At 40.5% G+C, this 21,208-nt stretch overlaps 1 protein-coding gene across 1 annotated transcript in view; it reads left to right on the top strand.

Annotated features, from left to right (window-relative positions):
* The window catches only part of LOC103467798 (integrin alpha-5), a 52,579-nt gene that overhangs the window by 5,229 nt on the left and 26,142 nt on the right, over nt 1-21,208 (top strand). The window contains 9 exon segments of the mRNA XM_074186859.1: nt 10,260-10,390; nt 16,366-16,466; nt 19,658-19,781; nt 19,927-19,988; nt 20,060-20,105; nt 20,203-20,328; nt 20,413-20,457; nt 20,639-20,682; nt 20,844-20,900. Coding sequence (XP_074042960.1) covers nt 10,260-10,390; nt 16,366-16,466; nt 19,658-19,781; nt 19,927-19,988; nt 20,060-20,105; nt 20,203-20,328; nt 20,413-20,457; nt 20,639-20,682; nt 20,844-20,900 — 736 coding nt within the window.

Here is a 21,208-nt window from a genome sequence, read left to right as displayed (position 1 = left end):
TGTTTTTATTGTTACTAATATTGATACGGTAAGGAAATGTGGYTTCAAGAMCACATTGCGTGACATCCACTACCWAGAGGTCACAGAGTTACTGCACAACGTCATGGCTACAAATTAATTTGTTTACATTTATGGAGATGGAAGTGGGAAGGGAAAAATGGCAAAGTTTGGGTATTAAATGGTAGGAATTAGCCAAGGGGCAATTTGAAACTGAAGCAGATACCATGACTAGTGTAAACAGAGCTCTGACTGACCACATTTGGAACTTCGAGAGGTTACCCTCTCAAATAGGATTAGAATTGAGCTAATATTGACTTTGGATCAAGGACTCCCTTGGCTGCTAAATCTGCTGCCATTTTTCTTGTCGTTTTTAAAGCCTTTCTTTTTGCAACATCGACTCCAACTTTATTGTTTTCTCTGGTGTCTCTTTCTTTGGGTCTTTTTCTAAATCAAACCAGTGGATGTTTGAGCTGCAGGAGCACAGCTTGTATATTTGGATTGCCAAGTTTTTCTTCATCCAGGTCCTTGTTGCGTGCAGACAAAGAGAGTCTTTGTCTCTCTGAAATTGTTTACTATTGTCTTTCAGAGGAGGTCTTGCAATGACTGTTTGTTCTTAATAYATACTAGCCTTCTAATAAGCAGCCGGAATGCTCTTTATTGAACATTATGTGCATCCATTGGCAACAGGCTGGTGGTTGGGAACATTTTGTGCGATTTAATAATGCCTTAAGAGTTTCTGTATTACAGGATGTGGTTTTTTTCACTTATAAAGATGTCAGTTTAGTTGATGATGGTGATGATGTGCTTAAAGGGCATCTGAACCTTCTGCTGCATTGCTTGGGGAATGCCCAGTCATATCTACTGGGGAATGGATTTGGCTGTGGGTTGGGGTCGTCCTGACTCATGCTTTGCTGGATTAAATCTGTGTCTGCCTGTGGRRCTGGTTTGTTTTAACTCTGGCCTCCTGCGCTCACACAAATGACTCACATCACTGGTAATCTGATGAAGGGCTATCCTTTATATGGCAACCAGTACAGTGCATGACGTCAGCCTGTGTGTAGTCAGCAAAGTTAAGAAAGAAGGYTTTTTAAAATGGCATGTGGGTTTGTGTTTCTCTGTGCAGTGCTTTGCAAAAGAATTCAAACCCACTGAACTTTTCACATTTTGACACTTTAGAGCAATAAACTTTAAGGAAKTCTGGTAAGAAGTAAGAGAAAATGATGTTTATTGAATGGCCTTTGGCTGCAATTGTGGCTTCAGTCATAATTTTTCCCCCTTGCTTTTGGCAAAAAAACCCCAAAACAAAACTCAATTTTAGTCAGTTTATATGGAATGCATCTGAAAACAGGAATTTTCAAGTATTTCTGATTTCCAGTTTCTTTTTAGTTGCTTTCATGGCTGGAAGATGAACCTTCAGTTCAGCCTCATTACAGATTCAACTCATTGCCATCGTCCACACTGCTTATGGAAAACCTCAAAAAAGACTTCTAGTGTTTTTAGCAGTTTTTGCCATGCAAAACGTATTCTATCTGATACTATGTGACTCTATGCAGCAGCTCTAGAATTACCATTGACCTCTTGGCTGCTGATTACCGCTTTCATTGTCCAGCTTCTCAGTTTAGGTAGATGACCAGGTCTTGGTAGGTTTGCAGTTGGGACATACTCTTAAAAGCTGCCTCTCCATTCAATGAGTACATCGTTTCACATTGATGCATTTTGGTAATATGTAAAAACTGCTTTGATTTGATTGATAAAATAATATTTAAKCACACAAATATCATCTTAAAGGTTTTATTTATGTGGCCCTATAGGAGTYTATTGTGGTCCTGTTTTGGCCCKMGGGCCTTGAGTTTGACACATGTTCTCTACATTTACTTCAGGGGTATCAGAGTAAGAGAGGTGCAGAATACAACCCCTTCCCAAYCTTTATTTGTAATTATTTTCWGAGCTACATATAATTGTCCTTCCTTTTCACTACTTTGTGTTTTATGTTATGATCTAAAATCCTAATGCAATGGATCAGGATTGAAGTTTGCAGTCATGTTRTGGCAAATTGCTCAAAAGTTCAAGAAGTGTGAATACTTTTGCAGGAAGCTGTTTGTGTGGGAARGGCCTGAAGTTCTGGCTTGGGTTGGACATTAGCCCTCAGACAGCTGCAACCCCCTTCATCACCATTTTTCCCTTTAGACAACAGCTTCTCTATCCTGAGGTGAGAGCATTGGACCCCCTGATGTGGCCATTGTGGAGAGGTGTGAACCACCAGGCTGTTAAACCCCCTGCAGGAGAACCTGGAGGAGGGGAGGATTGGGTGGTAATTGTTGCTGAGGGGGGTTGGAAACTTTGTCTTCCCTACGACTACAAGAYATTCTGATGTTTTACAAAAGTAACAAGATGGCTTACATTTCTTACRTGCCTCTTTTGAAATATGTTCGCAGCTGTGACTTGGCAGGAAGTGAGCTAATTGCTCCTCGATGAAAGATTCTGGGTGAAAGAAAAACTAAAGATGGCTAAATCTTTTTGGTGTGAACTTGCTAATTCATTTAACAGATTGGAGACTCCCCAACCTGCTGAGTTGTGTGAAAGTTTGAGCAGTTATTTMAAATTTTGTCTRGAAGTCGTCAGATTGTTCCTGCGCGACAATAAACAGCAGGGTGTGCATGCCTTAGATAGCACCGCTAGTAATTTCCAGGCCACCTGTTGCTTAACTGCATTATCCTTCAGAGAATACTGAGGAAACTAGATTTCTTTTTTGCTCTGATCTGGGTTCAGATCCTCCACACAGTGGACTGTTTATCTTATCAGCGTTGAATCGGCTTCTTTGTAAGTCCGTCCTTGGCTGTAGGAAGGTCTATACGTTTTTGGACACTTCTTGCCCCAGGCTTTCAAGGGAACATGCAGATCTCTTTTATGCTGCTGTTGTGGCTCAAAATTCCAGCTCCATGTGACGGTGAATGAAAAATGTGGCTGCAGTTTAGCACAGTAGACGGTCTGTAGTCAGCACACGGCATCCCAGCAGACACTGCTTCTCTCATCATCTCCATGCTCCTATACTTTAGTGTAGGYGTGTGTGTATGTGAGGGGACGACCGTCCATATGGCAGAATAAGGACTCGCACGGCTTCTGTCTGGCCTTGGCTCTGAGAGGAAGACACGGGGCCGCTCATATGGCTCCATGCTGTCTAGAACAAGTCATCATGCACTTGAGTTTCTTTTGTCAGTCATTCAGCTGAGTCTGAGTTAGTCATGCTCTAAATAATAAATGGCAGAAATAGATGAGCTGGTTATAGATTTGTGATCTCAAGTTTTCGTAACGCTTTGATCTGATGTTACTTGATTTTAATTTCAGATTAAAAATGGAAAGAAAATTGCAAAAATCTCATTTTACACGTTTTTAAACTCCCATTTGGGTCTCTACTGCTGCTAAAAACAGTTGAAGTGATAAAAAAAAATGCCTAAATGTTTTTTTTGGCAATAAGATAATGTGTTTTGGAAAAAGAGCCATTTAAAAAATTACGTCATATTCCAGTGCTTTGTGGAATGTGACCGCCTAGCAACCTCCACTGTGGTTGCCAGGTAACGCCTAGCAACCACAGTGGAGTTCGGTCACATTTGGTCAGCTGATTTTACTGCTACATTCGCTACTTGATCAGAGAAGGGTTTTGTTGTTGGTTTACCATTCAGAAACCACTTGCTGCATCCTTAATGGTTGTGCAGGAGGATCCACTTCTACTTTTCAAAGATGTATGGTTGTACAATTGCACATCTGCTCAATAAAGCGTAATAGGTCACCTTTAACAGCTGTAATTTATAGCATTCTATATATTTTATCTGGCTTTCCTGCTGTAAACCATCAACAACTAGATAGCTCCCCTCAGCCATAACTGCAACACACTTAAAAAAAAGAACATTTCTCAGTAAAAAAGGAACAAAAATACAATAAAAAAGGAGAAATAAAAGATGGAATGAATGACCTAAAGTAACTAAAAGTAAGCTATGGAAAATCTCACAGATTCAAACATAAACTTTGAACTGAAATAAAACTTGCAGAAACACTGAAGAAAGTATTCACCTTAAAAATGGGGTTTATTATTTTAAATAAAAAATAAAATAATTTAAAATTGGCATTTTCTAAACTGTCTTTACAGATTAACGTAGTCGACATCACCAGCTGCAAAAAGCTGACTTCATGTGTGTTTCCTGACTGACGCCTTTACAGTAACCATCCGATTCCAAAAAGTTGCCAATATTTCAAAATAAATCCCATTTAAGAACAGACGATTTGAAGTTAATTAGGATTCAAACTCGCCTGGGAATGGCACGTTTACTGACCGGAGAAGATTTTTTTGATTTATTATTGGTTAAATTGTTTGCTTATTTTTCAGCTGTTTTCATTTTCAGAGGTCGCCGCAGCGATTCATCCTCCTCCACCTGACCGTCTTCTTCTTCCTCTGTCCTCCATCTACCTCCATGTCCTCTCTATGTGTCCATATATCTCCTCTTTGTCTTTTTCCTGGCAGCTGCGTCTCGAACATCTCAGTCTAACTTTATCTCCCCATCGCTCAACCTGTGCTGACCTCATTCTTAATCCTGTCCAACCTCAGCATCTTCAGACACTCCTGTCTTTTTTTTCCAGTGCTTCTGTCTCCAGCCCATACAAGCTGGTCTTACTACTGTCTTGTAAATCTTTCCTTAAGCATTTTCTGCCCGTCCTTCATCACAAATTGCTCCTGAAACTTGTATCCCTCCGTTCCACCCTGTCTGGACTCTCTTCATCACACTATCCTGTTTTCCTGGACGGTCGATGCTGTAAATACTTGAAGTCCCTCTCTTCCAGCTGGCTTCGTCTCATTCACAGACATGCACTTTGTCTTACTACAGCCGACTCTCATTCCTCCACCTGTTCTCTCTTTTTTTCTTAATATATTGCATAAATTGCTCCAATATTCTCCAATACAGGTCTGGGCAATAAATTGTGAAAAACCAAAAAAATTTATTTGATCAATTGATTTTGATTCTGGTTTTTGAAGATTTAATTTGTTCTTCACCAATGCACTCTTTGGGTTTCCATTGGGCTGTCAGCTTCTATTTATTTGGACCTTTGTTTTAGGTCAACTATACAATTTAGTATTTTGAAATTTTAATGAGGAAAAATTAAAATGTGTAATTTTGAGCATCTTTTAAAGTTTATTCTTTGGTATGCATTTTACAGATATTATTTAAAAGAAATACTTAATCTTTCAAAGCACCAGTAACAAATTATTAATTGTGTAAACTACAGTGTCTATTTTGAAGAAACCAAAACGTTTTTCTCATTAAGACAACAACCTTTTTATCGTAACAAACACAATTTTGTTTGGTCAAATTGCGTCTTTTTTCTGCTCCAATATTCCTTCATGCAAACTCACAGAAGAGATGACTGAAATAAAAGCCACTTTTCCAATATTTTCTGTCATTTGTCATCCATCCATCCATCCATCCATCCATCCATCCATCCATCCATCCATCCATCCATCCATCCATCCATCCATCCATCCATCCATCCATCCATNCATCCATCCATCCATCCATCCATCCATCCATCCATCCATCCATCCATCCATCCATCCATCCATCCATCCATCCATCCATCCATCCATCCATTTTCTTTACACCCTTGTCCCTCAGTGGGGTCGGGAGGGTTGCTGGTGCCCATCTCCAGCTTACGTTCCAGGCGAGAGGCGGGAAACACCCTGGACAGGTTGCCAGTCTGTCGCAGGGCAACACAGAGACACACAACCATGCACACACACACACACACACACACACCTAGGGACAATTTGGAGAGGCCAATTAACCTGACAGTCATGTTTTTGGACTGTGGGAGGAAACCGGAGTACCCAGAAAAAACCCACGCATGCACAGGGAGAACATGCAAACTCCATGCAGAAAGACCGGGGCCGGGAATCAAACCCAAGGCAACAGCTCTACCAACTGCGCCACTGTGCAGCCCTGTCATTTGTCATTTCTCCATTAAAAAAAAAAGAAAAAAAATTGACTATTGCATCTGGTATGAAAAAACAATCAGATTTTTTTTATCGCCCAGTATATTCATGAAAAATATTATATTGTCTAATATGTAGAAATGTTAGATAAAAAATATTTTATTTTAAAATTAAAGGAAAAAACAAACTTTAAATAACAGGATAACAGAAAATCAAGGGTTAAAATACTTTCTCCTGTTTAACAGAATCAGTCTTGTATCTACAGTAAAAAAAGAAAAATGTTTTGCTACCAGAACGTTGGTTATTTTTATGTTTCCACCTAAAAATAAGCCAGAAAGCGCTGGTTACAGCTCTGGTCTCCGAGCAGGACTACGGCTCTCGTCATTTTTGATGACTCGGGAGCTGGAACCTGGCTCGGATCAGGTCTCTGCACTTCYCTTGTTTTTGCTGATATGGAGCCACTCCATTTCTTAAGTAAGTGTTGATAGCTCAGTGCAAGTCCCACGAGTCGCAGGCCACATTTTATTAAGGTGATGGTGAGTTTTGAAGGCCACGAGCGCTTTCACCACCCGCCTTCTTCCTTCACATATGTGCCACAGCATTTGTTAAGCCTTGTTTATGGCTGCAGATGGTGACTCCAGCCGACACTGGAAGGCCTAACAAATGTGATTTAGATTCTTTCCCCCTTATTTCTCCCTTAAAGCTGTTATAATGGTGTTGAAGTGACATCAGCCTTTGCAGCTGGGTGGAAGACAATTAAATGTGGAATGGAAAGGGGGTGCTGGTCTCAAATAGGAGGGTGTGTGGAATTTGCCTGTTGACAACCTCAGCCTGTAACCTCATCATAAACCGTATTAGCCATGGCTGCACACTATAATGTCACATCAGCGAGTTCCAGCACTTTGCATCAGCCTTAATTTTGCAACCCCACATAAAATAGTGGTTACAGTCTGGCAATTACAGTGCAGGAAGACTTTTATTTATTTATTTTTTAGTAGAGTATCACCAGATTGCTTGACCCTTTAATGAGACGGCTACAGTCAAGTTGTTTACACATTCCTGACTTGCATTCAGAATTATTTACAGTAGCTTAATGAATGCTTAATTGTTAGTTGGGTGGTGGAGATCATTAGCGGCCTCTGGGTGACGGCTGATAAAACGGATAAAGCTGCAAATTCTTTTCTTCTTTAGCCGCTTTGCTACCAGAACATTGCTTGGATATCTAGACTCTCTAAAAGGGTAATTAGTTGGGTTCGGAGACTAAATTGAAATTAAAATCCTTGCCTGTGAGTAAACAGAGTAGCTTCTCTCCATAGCTTGCAATGCATTCTTCTAAACAGATTGCTTTTCAAATGCATGCTGAGCGACGTCTGCCTGAACGGGTTTCTTTTGTCCAACCTGACCGTCGGCACTGCAGGATCAACTCGAGTGAGTACGGCTTGTCCCCACACCTAATTGAATAATTTTACATGCCAATCTCAAGACCCTTTCTCCCACGAAGGGATTTATAATGCAGAATGCCAGCGGTTTATTAAATGCAAGCAAAAACAAAAGCCAAAGTTTAAGCTCACAACAATCAGAAAAGGTATGCTGGGTGGGAGAACGTTTGAAAAAGTTAGATCCTCTCCAGATAAGAGCCCATTAAGTGCTAATTCAACCTCATTTGCAGAACTTTCAGATTGATATCAGTCTGTTTGTTTGTGTGTGAGAACAAGGTGGTATTTCTATTTTTTACATCTGCCTGCAGCAAAGGAAGCAAAATAAACTTTCATTAACTCCAAACTTTCTGGTTGATGCATGATGTACTTTTTGGTATTTTGATGTTTTTTCTATGTTTTCTTTATCTAATTTAACACAAAATGTTTTAACTTGTAATGTCCACTGACCCTGTTGTTATGAGTTGCATAGTTGTGCTGTTTGCTCTAGTAAACTCTCTAAAGGCTGCATGAAACAGAGTTGGTGTGATTGTATGTTTTCCTTAAATAGATTAGGCTGGTGTGCAGGTGACGGGTGTAAATACTTGTTCTGAAATTTCAATAAAAAAATTTAAAGGCGGTTTAAAATATATCCCACTGCTTTATGGTTTGCAATCATTTAAGAAATAAAAAAATGTGCTGTACATTCGTGTTCAAATGATAGATATGTTGTAGAACGCGTGTCAAACTCGAGGCCCGGGGGCCAAATCTGGCTCGCCGCTGCTTTTTATGTGGCCCTCTAGGCTACAAGTTGCATCAAAAAGTCCTTTCTGTTTTTCACAAATCTGCAGAAGTCACTCAAAACCAACCAATCTCCAATTTTTCAGATTTTACTGCAAATGTTCTCAAATTGGTCAAAGACATTGAGCTGCATAAGCCTTACTTCATGTCAAGTTGTAGTCTGCGTTTGAAATGGGGGGTAATAAAAAGTCACATTTAACATCATATATTAGCGTGAATATTCCTAAATTGTCAGTATAAAATTACAGCTATTAATATTTTAACAGTTTAATTGGTTTTATAAATACATTCTGGCACAACCGGCCCTTTAAATACATTCAGATTTTTGATGCAGCCCAAAATGAAAATGAGTTTGACACCCCTGTTGTAGAAAAACCAACTCCAACAATTACAGCTGCTAGCTTGTTGGGGTGTGTCGCCACCAGCTTTGCACATCTAGTATTTAATTTCCCCTATTCTCATTGGACAGAGAGCATTATTAGATAATATCCCAGAGATTACGAAAGGTTTTATTCCTGGTTTGTTCTGTATTTATCGATCTTTTGTGTCTGGTTTGTGTTTTACTACAATCACCATACTCTTGAGATGGATTGAGCATAATATTAATGATGACTTGGATCAAGTTAATTTTTGCTAATTAGGTGATTTTTAAAGATGGATTGCTCTAGATTTTATTCAGTGACATTATAGAAAGTAAGGATGTTCCATTCTCATTTGGCATCATATTTATGCACTGCTCTTTGTTGGTTTGTCACATAAAATAAATCCCAAAACACACTGACGTGTGTAGCTTTAATAAAATGTGAAAAGAACTTGCTGTAATTCAGAGCTGGGCAACTCCACTGGGATACACACGCTTGGATTAGTGGTTATAAATAAAGTAATTTGTGTCTTTTTTCTTGCTCAGTACAAAAATAGGACTTCCTGCTTCACATGTTGCTCCGTCATTGTTCTGTAGTTTCTGCTTTTTTTCTCCCAAAGGTTGTCTCTTCAAAAGCATTAAGTTAGAAATGCTTTGAGAGTTTGGCCTCCTTGTTGGACTGTTCTGATAACCTTGTATGATTGTTTTGTAATGGTTTAAGTGGGACTAATATTGGTGAATTATTGAGCAGAGTTTTCATGCTGTTTCATTCAGATGAGTGTTGCCCTCGGGGAGAGGATGCTAAGTTTAGCCAAAATGTAAACGTTTGTATACTATTGGAGGATCCAGAGCAGGAATGGGTGGGCTCTTCCTGTTTTTAAGCACCCTAGACATTGTCTGGTCCCAGTGGTCCTTTCCCTCTGCTGCCCACATGGAAACAACTGTAACTGGGTCTGGTACTTGTTGGGTCAAGTGTATTTGTGATGAGGTCAGGGCTGAAGTATCCACTTAAGACGTATTATCTGTACTTCTTTGTTCACTTTTATCCCGGCACAAATCTTGACTGAATCCATTAACATGTCATCACTAACTTTTCTTAATCACTCTTACCTCTGAAGTCCGTCCAGGATGGTTATTACTCCTGGGCTCACCTCTAGGTCCCACTATTCTCTCAGTATGTTGAAGTGGTTGGTTCTTCTCTTCGTACGGTAGAACTGAAAGGATACAGTCGTTTAGCATCCCAGCTGTAGAAACAAGAGTGTGACTCCACTTAGCGTGTCTGCTCTCTTGTTTTCCTATTGAATCATGGCCTCCCAGGAGAATGTGTGACCATGCAAGTGTTTCTCCTTGTGCATCTGACAAAGTATGAGGGAAGTTAATGTGAGCGTCACATGTGCACATGTGATGGCAACAGTTTCCATCGCATCAACCGGGTGGGATATGCAAAAACAGAGCTGCAACCTGTTAAAATGTTCTGCATGTGGGGGGGAAAAAAAACACCAATCTGTGAGTAGTAAAATTTGCAAGCTGTTTTCAGTGGATATGCCTGAAGGCGCGACTGTAAATAGACACCAGACTGAGAGCAGCGGAGCTGAATAATGGCTTAATGTCACATTTATAACGGTTGGGATTTGTTAGTTTTAACGTTTAAACCAAGAAAAAGAGGAAAAACTTCCAATGTGTTTCTCTCCCCTCCTCACAGTGCGAGTGTGGTTATTGGAGCCCCGAAGGCCAACACGAGCCAGATGAACGTTACTGAGGGAGGGTCTGTGTTCTACTGTCCGTGGAGCGTCGGCCAATCGAACTGTCACACCATTGAATTCGATCCAGAAGGTAAGATTTATGACTGCTACACATGCAAGAACCAGGTTTAATGTACAGTCGTTCAGCAGGAGAGTTTTATGCATGAGGATGTAATGAAGCTCATCTGGTTCTTCTTAGGCTATTAAATGATTCAAGTCTAACCTCAAGTTTACAAAAGGACACAACAGTTTCCCCTTTGTCAATGTGTACCAAACAAAGAAAAGCTATGTGTGATAAAGTAAGCACACCCCTCAGCGAAGCAGCTTTTGAGACGACGGTAACTATTTCTCTACAACGTTGGCTCAATTTGACATGTTTGCTGGGAAATCTTTAGTTCAAAGTCTTTCAGATAATCATTCTTGCACAACTCTCTAAATATCCCAACAAAACGCTTAAATCTGGTTGTTGTCCGGGCTTTGACTGGACCACTGTAGCATCTTGATTCTTATCCTTTTCCACCAGTCTGTGGTGGTTTTTCTGCTGCAGTTTGCCACATATGGTCGACTCAGGAGTTCTTGGTCCCTCAGTGGTAGATTGACACCTAGCCAAACACCTCCACTTGTAGTCCAAAGGGACATTTTTCCAGAAGTGTTGTGGTTTATTCATTTGTGAGTTTGCAAGCCGTTAAAACGCCATACTTGTTTTTTTGTCCATGTGGAGCACCGCTGCACCAATTAGAGCCCTGACCAGCTAATACCAATCTTTGCACAGTGCAACTTTTCTTTTAAGAGCTACAAATAAAAGCAAAATACTTTTTTCTCTGTGCATTTTGCTTCATTTTGTAGCTTCAATGCCACATTTTTAGTGCAGTTAGTGTAGACTTAGCTTAAATGTGAAATTTCTGAAAGCTGCCCAAATCACAATTCTTCTCAGACAGAATTTGACTTGTTAAAAGGAAAAAGTGAAAAATATTTGCTACATTACATCTGTAAAGGTGTTGTTCATGTTTAAAGCCAGCACTGTGCAGGGATGCTGCAAAACAGCTGCTGTAAAGTTTTTTTTTTTTTTTTTTTTTCAAGGATTTACATTTTTGACCTTACTTTTGTTTAATGAATAAGGAAGGAATTATTTATAATCTGTGGTGTGCTTTCGTTTACTTGAGGTTAGATATAATCTCCACATCATTGTTCTTGTTTCCTGATATACAAAACCCTTGGTTGTAGTATTTGAGAAGATTAATTGTTAGGAAATATATTTTTAAATTGCATAGAAATTTCACTTCTTTGGAAAATGAACACTGGAGATTACCTGAACTTTTCTGACATTTCTCTTCACTCTTTCGGTCATCAGATCATCTCCTCTGTATGTCAATCTCTCACTCCACTAAACTTTGTTGTCTTTATTTGTTCCTAATGTCTGATTGTCTTGTGATTATGGTGTTTGCAGCATCTGCAAACACTACAATGGGGCGCTGAAAAGTGTTTTCTGTGCGATACTTCCTCCTTCCTTCAGGTCATGTTTGTGTCGTCTTGCGCGACGATTTAAACTGAGATAAGCAACCAGTAAACAAGTAGAACAAAGAAAGAAATATCCTGTTTATAAGACAGGTGAAGCTGGCAGACATCACAAAAGAGGTTCCTGCTCAGTCAAAATTAGGTTAAGTGGTTGGGCACAACTTGAGGAAGTCCAGGAGGCTGTCGAATGACTGGATTCATGTTTCACTTTGTTGACAGAGTCTCCATCAGCCCCTTTTTGCACAACTTGGCAAAACAAAGAAAGCATGAAACCCCTAAAATGGCAGCTCCTGCATCAAACTCGGGCTGTTTTCTTAGAAATATCATTCACTTAGCATAAAGTATTAGAGGGAGCAAAATTCCTCTGTTTCATAGGCTGAAAAAAAATCTTTTACTGAATGCTCCAGGACTTTTCCAGTTCTCCTTGCATGTGCATCCATGGGTGCTGGCCAAAGACCACAGGGAGTGATGTCATGCTCAAGCAGGGGGGCCTCAGAGTCGAGGTCGGTCCCCTGGGCTGTCGGAGTGTCCTTCATATTTTCAAAAGACTTTGAAGGAGCAGATTACACTCCCAGAGCCAGCTCTAACATCTGGAGCATTGCATGAACTGTCGTACAGCGTTCAGTACATGGATATCTGCATGGAAATGTGTCTATGACAAACAGCTGTTACACTTATGACATCCTCTGCTGCTACTCATTCACTGCACTGCCTTTGGTAGCAATGGCTGTAAACATTGAGTGATTTTGTGGCCAGTTTTTCCAATTTTTGTAAAGCTTCGACTTGCCAAGTCCACGTTTAGCCAGTTCTGGGTTCTGTTTAAAATAATAATAAACAGGAATGTATTCAAAACATATTTTAGGATTTCTGCCAAGAAGCAGCAGGAGTTGTGAGTGGCATCTTTTTAGCAATTAGCCTGGTTAGCGAGGTTAGCATTACTAAAACAGGAGTCTTAGAGTTTGAACTCTTGCCTTCACCCTGGGATTCCCAAAAGGCTGCAGATATTTCCAAATCTAGCATGTTTAATGATGCTCAAAAGAATACATGAGAGAAACTTTGTCTTCCTGTTATTTGGTTAAAGTCTTGCTCTCTCTCTCTCTCACAGCGTGAATTAACCACAGCTGTGTCTTGGCATGAACTGACATGTCATAAATAACTTATGTGCTTCCTGTGACTTACAATTTTACCTCTCTGACATTAAAAATAGCCGACTTTGAATTTTTTCCCACAGTATCAACTTCCTTGTTGAAGTGTGACATTTTCACTTACATGTGTTGAGTTCACTCATGCAAAAACACAAGATTTACCAATATTGTCTGCTTTCTAATTCAATCTTAGTTCACTGGAAATGATACAAAGCTAACTTTCAAGTGACTTTTTAGTAGGATATGGGAGCTTGTTTTAAATCAGTAATTCCTTAATATTGGTTTAAAAAGTAGAAGCTCCACTGGCAGATTATGTCTCGTATAACAAGATATTTTTTGATCATATAAGTGAAATAATCTGCCAGTGGAACTTGTAGTTTTTAAATCAATATTGAGGAATTATTTACTTAAACCAAGCTCATATATCTTGCTAAAAAGTTACTTGAAAGGTGGTTTTGTCTCATCTAAAGTGAAGTACTATATTTGAACTAGAAAGTAGATGAAAATACGTGGTGAGATTTTGTGTTTTTGCAGTGCAATAAAAACATTTGACTCGGTAAGCTGATAATCGGCCCATTTCTCAATGTATTTCTGCAATTGGTTTTAAAAAGTGTCTTCCTTTGTCTGTCCTGTGTCTATAAAAAATATTGCTGGAGGTTCCTGTCYASCTTAGTGTGTTTGAGCTCTGACCTACAGGCCACAGAGCCTCTTAATTAGCTCAACTAATTAGGTCAAAGTGGTCCGAAGCTCCCACCCATTCACTTCCTCTTCCATGGAGATAAGAGCCTGTCCGTGAATCTGTGAGAAGAGGGGACTGAGGGCAGAAGAGAGGTTGTTRGAGGGTAAATGCAGGATTGGAGGGAGGGGACAGAGGGAGAAACCAGAGCCCCCCCGCTCTGGTCCGTCCACCTCCCCTTCTCTTGGTACTCCCACAGGGCCAGCTGATGTGTTGAGTGAATTTGACCATTTGTCTTCCACCTCACTGACAAACACAGAAATACACACCCTTACAACGAGAGGCTCTAACTCCCCTAATGGCTCTATCCACTCACAAACGGCTCAAAGTGGAGTATGAATGTATAGATGCGCTCCAGACCCCCCTGAGTCCTGCACCGRTCCTGGGAGAGACTGGGCCTGGCACCATGTCACATCAGCACATTGCATTAACCAGCCTCACATAAACAAAGAAGGAGATRTTCTGATCAGATGACAATGGTTTGTGTCCAGGCCTAGGTCCGTCTCAGGATATTATACTAAGATTAGTTTGTGTAAAAACTAACAGAAGTTCAACAATTACTTCTACCGCTGCTTAAAATATGATAAAAATTGAACATTGCTACAGCCTTTAGTTTACAGATAATCGCAGTAGAGATTTCTTGGAGTTGGAAATATTTCTAAAGAGCCAAATTTGACTTACTTGTAAGTGAAGGAAAAGTGGAGTGGCCTCATCCGCCAGCTGACTGGCAGTGCAAAGCAACAGGTGAGARGTAGGGGGKAAGCTGCATAACACCTGATGGACTCGGTTTGATTGGGGAAAATTGCAACATTTGTTATATTTTCAGCTCAAATGATTCAAACGTTTGAAAAACCTGTTCCCCTCCTCACCTGTGGTGGCGCTGCACCAGGAACCACCGAAGGAAATGATACAAAAACCTCAGAAGAAGACACTGAACGCAACCTTCTTCTTCATAAAATGTAAACAACAGGAGCAGCGTCGGATAGTAGCGGTTGTAGGATTTCTCTTTTGACTTTGGTGAAAGACMACAACTTATTTCTCATGCTGGTTCTAAACACATGCATTTGTTTTGCTTGTAGTTACCCAGAAGGCCCTGCGCTWTAGTCCGCTTTCTCTTCTGACGCGGTCTCCGGTCCGCTTGGCGCTCACTTGCCAGAGTTCACTTTAATCGAACCGAAATCTAGATTTCTAGCAGGACCAGAGTTCGTTTTTTGGTTCCCATCAGAGTTCGGACTTTCCAGGCAAACGAACTAGAGTTTGATTGAAGCGGACTGAACGGGCCTGGTATAAATGAACACTTAGTCTTTTCTATGTTTAATGGTTGYGTTTTACCTGACTGCAATTTAAAGGGTTTCAAGCTGTAGGAATGGTACAGTAGAAAATGTTTGCCGTTTTTTTGAAACCATAGATATTTAAAAACTTGGTCCTCATTCAGTCAGCTGATTGGCAGTGCTCGGCAATCAACTCTTCTCTGAATCTCCTTCATTATTYTCTCGGAGGGATTCACATGATTCTTGCCAGCTGTCTTCAGTTTGACCACAGAACAAGCACATTGATTTGTTAGTCGTTAAAATGACACCGACTGAGGTTGCCATGAGAGCTTCACTGACCTTCAGACWWTATGTCGTTTCTTCCCGTTGCGGGTAAATCAGCTCTGAACTCTGAGGTTTGGGCTGGCTGCCATCAGTCCATGAAGGAGGAGGAAAACCCGGAGACAGGGAGGGATTATACKGAAAAATGTACCCTGGTTATTAAAAAGCATTTTTAATAATTTGATCAAGGCAACGGGAGCACACCCTGCAAGCAATGGAGACAATTTTGCTATGTGGACTTTGAGGCTTGGGTGAGAGGGTGTAAGAAAAATGAAAAGGGAAACGGAGACATCGCTGAAAATGAAAACAGATAGTAGCAGAGTGAAGTGTGTCTGAACAGAGATGAATGGTAAGTTGCTTCAAGGAAGCCAGGCCAGAGTGTGTATGTTTTCTTTGGACCTCAGTCTCAAGGCTGTTTCCACCAAGAGATGGCGCAGACCTTCATCTTCAGCTCGAGGCTGCCTCTTTGGCTGAAAGGAAAGATTAAACGCAGACATGCATAGACCTTTCTCTCATCACATCCACAGTCCCACTAGACTGCTGTGCTCTTCTGCAGATGTGTGATTGATTGTACGCTGGTATGATCCATGTGGTGGGTTTTAGTCCTCCTTTCCTAATCAGTTTGTTTGCATTTCCAGCTTTATTGCTGCACAGATGTAGCATCTGTGTTCAAATGAAGCCATGTTTAAACCCGACTCCTGAGACCATCTGTCATATCACCTGCTGCTGTCAAAGTGGGAGACGGGATCAGTCTTGCTGGCCAGGTGGCCAAACAGAGCAGCGGGTCAGCAGGGTCATGACGGGCCGGTCCAATCTGGACCTGCTCTCGCTCCTGAGCCGTGAGGTTTTGGCAGACATCACCTTTTCAAATTCTCGTACAGTTGGGCTAATCTTTGCATGGAAGCAAAATGTAGCTGGAATCAAACTTCCAGCTGTCTGCCAATTGCACAGATGTTTTCAGGAGTCTCTGCGAGGAAGGGGAAGGGAWGATTAGGATAGCTGGGGACCAGTTGAATGAATGCATGTTTTATCAGCCGGCTGTAACTCAGAGTCTTTTTCTTTACATCCGTTTCCCCAGGAGACCGCAGCACCCCGATCAATGGCAGACTTCTCCAGGTTGATTTCAAGTCCCACCAGTGGTTTGGCGCCACAGTGCGTTCTCACGGTGACTCAATCTTGGTAAGGCGATCCCCTTTTTTGTGAAGTATTAATGGTTTGGATTTTGCTRCACACTGGTTATTATTAAAATTAAGATCGACTTCCCTGTTTCCCCTAATTTGTTCCTCTCCATGCAGTTTGAAGAAACTTAAAAAAAAATGCTTGAAATAGAATCAATAGCAAATCAAACCAAATAAGAGTACAATAATTTTTTCACTTATTGTGACCATGTTGAGCCTTTTTTGTGCAGCAGTACAACTGGTTTGGGATGTAACAATATTTTCCTTCAAAATGCTCCATGTTACATTGAAATGGTTTCAAACTAACCTTTCACATAAACTCTAAATTAAGTCGCATTATTTTATTCTCTCTTGTTCCATCAAGGTTTTACCTTCGTTTCTTTCTTGCACTGCTTTGTAACCTACATTTTTTCTACATTTTGTCCTCAAACTTCAGTGTATTTTATTGAGAAACGTATCGATTTATTGTGATGGGGACTGTAAATGTTTGCAAATAAAAATCTGTATGTTGGTTTCTGAAAGAAAATGTAGGCAAAAGTCACCCTAATTAGGAATTAGAGTCCCACACCCCAAGTAGAAGGAACCATCAAAATTTCAGGAATTTTTTTTAAAGGGAATGTATTTTACAAAATTCATATTTTTCATGTCTTTTTACTTCCATTTGGGTTTTTACTGCTTCTAAAAACAATCCAATGCTTAAAAAAACCCACCCGGCTGGTTTTAGCAATAAGCAAATGTTTTTTGGTGTCTGGAAAATTATCCTTTTTAAAAACCTGCMGAATGTAAAGCGCAGTCCGTCACCTAGCAACCCAAGCAGAGCTCCAGGACGATGGGTCAGCTGGTTTTACTGCTGCATGCATTGCAAGATGGCGGCTGTAAAAGACAAGTATTTTGTTGTTGACTTGCCATCCATTTGGCTCTACTTCTGCCTTCCAAAGATGTCCGGTTGTAGAATCGCAGCCGTTTCATGTGCGACTGTAAGCGTTGAGTTATTTAGATTTATAGTGCCGCCTGCAACAAGTTYTCCAGTTTCTTTTCAGAGAAAATTCAAAAGATCAGAGGATTAATCTGCACATCCACTCCAAAGCCAGTGCCAATGCAGTACCCAAACAAAACAAATGCAGGAACAATGACAAAATTTCAACTACTAAATTATAAAACCCTAAAAKAAATTATAAGTCAATTAAGCTCMGGTTCCTGCTGTCTGGATGTCCTACCCACACATTTCTTTAAGAAAGTCCTGCCTGTTGTTRCTAATGATCTGWTCCAAATAGTAAAYTCATCGCTCTCWTCAGGTGTTTTCCCCCAGGCTTTGAAAACAGCAGTTATCAAACCACTGATAAAAAAAGAACAATCTGGACAAATCCCTACTGCAGAATTACAGGCCRATCTCCAACCTCCCATTCATCAGCAAAATTATTGAAAAAGCTGTTTTTAAACGATTAAATAACTTCCTAACAATAACAAACTGCTTTGACTCCTTCCAGKCTGGTTTTCGTGCTCACCACAGCACGGAGACGGCCCTTGTAAAAGTGTTCAATGACATCCATATACATCCATATAAATACAGACTGTGGGAGAACCACAGTCCTGGTTCTGTTGGACCTCAGTRCAGCTTTCGACACTGTTGACCACGACATTTTACTGAATCAACTGGAGAGTTGGGTCAGACTCTCCGGTCCAGTGATCAACTGGTTTGAATCCTACATAAAGAACAGGGATATCTTTGTTTCAATCGAAAATTTCTCATCAGAGAGGTCAAAGGTCACATGTGGGGTACCCCAAGGTTCAATTCTAGGACCCCTTCTTTTTAATATTTATATGCTCCCACTGGCTAAGGTTATAACAGGACATAGGATTAGCTACCACAATTATGCAGATGATACACAGCTCTACATCACGATGTCACCAGGTGACTCTGAACCCATCCAATCAGAGTCATGCTTAGAACGGATCAATGTGTGGATGTGCCAAAACTTTCTCCAGCTGAACAGAAACAAAACTGAAGTTATTATCTTTGGACCTAAAGAGGAGCGAACTAGAATCAATGCACAGCTTCAGTTATTACAACTGAAAACCAGCGATCAGGCCCGAAACCTGGTAGTAGTGATGGACTCTGACCTGAACCTTCAGAGCCACATTAAGACAGTCAAAAGTCGGCCTTCTATCACCTGAAGAACATCTCTAGGATTAGAGGACTTATGTCTCAGCACGATCTAGAGAAACTCATCTATGCGTTTATCTTTAGCCGCATTGATTACTGCAACAGCATCTTCACAGGTCTGACTAACAAATCAATCAAACGGCTGCAGCTGATCCAGAAGCTGCTGCTCGGGTTCTCACTAAAACCAGGAAGATGGAGCACATAACACCAGTTTTAAAGTCCCTACACTGGCTCCCTGTAGCTCRGAGAATAGACTTTAAAATACTGATGTTAGTTTATAAATCACTGAACGGTTTAGCACCACAATACCTTAAAGATCTGTTATTGTTGTACCAACCGTCTAGACCCCTCAGATCTTCTGGTTCTGGTCTGCTCTGCATCCCCAGAACCAGAACCAGACGAGGAGAAGCAGCATTCAGTTTCTATGCACCACAAATTTGGAACAAACTTCCAGAAAACTGTAAAACAGCTGAAACACTGGGTGCCTTCAAATCTCAACTTAAAACCCACTTGTTTAGAGTTGCTTATGGCTAAACTAGGGTTAGAGTGCGGGTTTTGATGTCTTTTTATTTCTCTTTCTCACTGTTTACGTTTTAATGATGTAAAGCCCCCCGGAAAACGTCCCAGTTAAACGACGTTTAACTAAAGTCCTACGGGGTTTTGAGTCCCAGTTGACGGCATCTCAACTAAAAACCTAGAGGTTGGAGTCCTTGTCAAACGGTGTTTTTGACTAAAGTCCCAGAAGGTTAGAGTCCCAGTTAAACAACTTTTAACTGAAGTCCTAAAAGGGATGTGGGTTTTAATGTTTTAATCTTTTTTTTTTTCAAAATCTCTTTCTCACTGTTTATTCAATGTCACATGCTGTTTTTATTTTAATTACCGTATGTAAAGCACTTTGAAATGCCTTGCTGCTGAAATATGCTATACAAATAAAATTTGATTGATTGATTGATAGTCTGTGTAATACCGTTTATCGTCGCGTCTAACACCTGCCATGTCTGCCTGTGTCTTTCCTAACTGTAATCCAGGCTTGCGCCCCTCTTTACTACTGGCGGACTGTAAAGGATGAACCCCATTCTGATGCCACGGGAACCTGCTACCTCTCATTTCAGAACTTCACCAAATTTGTGGAGTATGCTCCCTGTCGGACAGGTAACTGTCACTTCACTTAAAATCCTTCATTCGAATTGGTTTATTTTAGATTTGGGTGAATGTATTTATAATTTTCATAGAATATTACGTGAAACCAGACACTTGGGCAAAATAAAAATAAAAAAATGTCCCTTCCTTGTTGTAGAACTGAGCGATCGGGGAGGACAGGGTTACTGTCAGGGTGGATTCAGTGCTGACTTTACAAAGGTAATCTTAGTTTTTAACATCTCTTCTCGTTTCTGCTTTGCTCTCTCATGTAACACATACTGTCTTTCCAGGATGGCAGAGTGGTTCTGGGAGGACCTGGCAGCTACTACTGGCAGGGTACGCAGAGATAACATTAGTTATGTTGTACAGTCATCAAAAATCARAGTAGAGAAGATCAGCTTCTTCATAGTTTTCCTCRTCTCTCCACCTTTAGGCCAGGTGATCTCTGCAGCTAAGAAAGACATCATCAAAGCCTACTATCCAGGCTATTTCATGCAGGCAGTAGAGGGTCAAGTTCAGACCAGACAGATTCAGGCTTCACATGATGACAGCTACCAAGGTCAGTGGTGGTCAGTAAGTTTTGGTTTAATTTTGATTTCTGCTGTGAACATTCACCCTGATGTCTGTCTTGTATGTTTTCCAGGTTACTCTGTTGCTGTTGGGGAATTTAGTGGTGATCAGGTGGAAGGTACATCCAGCTAACACACATTCCTGGGGTTTTGTGGGCTGTGATATTAAATTAACAATGCAAATATGGTACAATAATATTTTATGTGATTGCTGAGTGAGTATTATAAATCTGCAGTTACTTTCTTTCCCTGCTGATTGTTATTTTGCTTTTTTCCTAATCTTTGTTTTTTCCCCTGTAGATTTTGTTACCGGCATTCCAAAGGGGAATCTTCTTTATGGTTTGGTAAGAAAACCAAAGCATACTTTATTGAAATTTTTGAAGTGATAGCACGTCAGGAGTGAAGAATTGGGGGAAAGTAAAAGACACATTGCTTCTAAAGCAAATTCCAGGAACTGTATTTGACCCAGTAAAAATGTTCGCCATGTGTGTTTTCTGTGCTGCAGGTGTCCATTTTGAACGGTTCAGATCTRACCACCTTGGGAAACTTCACTGGTGAGCAGGTAAGGTGGAAAACGTTGAATTAATTTAGAAAAAAATAATTTCTGATTTACAATACTTTGTAGAGGTAATGCAGTGATTGTAATGCTACAAAATGTTTAGGTTTAGACTATTTTTGCGAATCGCCARCTAAGTTTGGGACTGAAATKKCATTGACCTTCTTAAACAGACATAATTCAGCTCAGTAAATGTAAACTTTCATTCGCTGTAAAGACCCAGTCTGACTTTATGTTGTTTTTGGGCTCAGAATTGCAGGATACAATAGTAAAACTGAACAGGAAAGACTCCCATAAACTCTCAACCTGTAAAA

Source organism: Poecilia reticulata, linkage group LG7 (assembly GCF_000633615.1).
Source record: "Poecilia reticulata strain Guanapo linkage group LG7, Guppy_female_1.0+MT, whole genome shotgun sequence".
NCBI lineage: Eukaryota > Metazoa > Chordata > Actinopteri > Cyprinodontiformes > Poeciliidae > Poecilia > Poecilia reticulata.
This window is presented reverse-complemented; position numbering and strand designations above follow the sequence as displayed.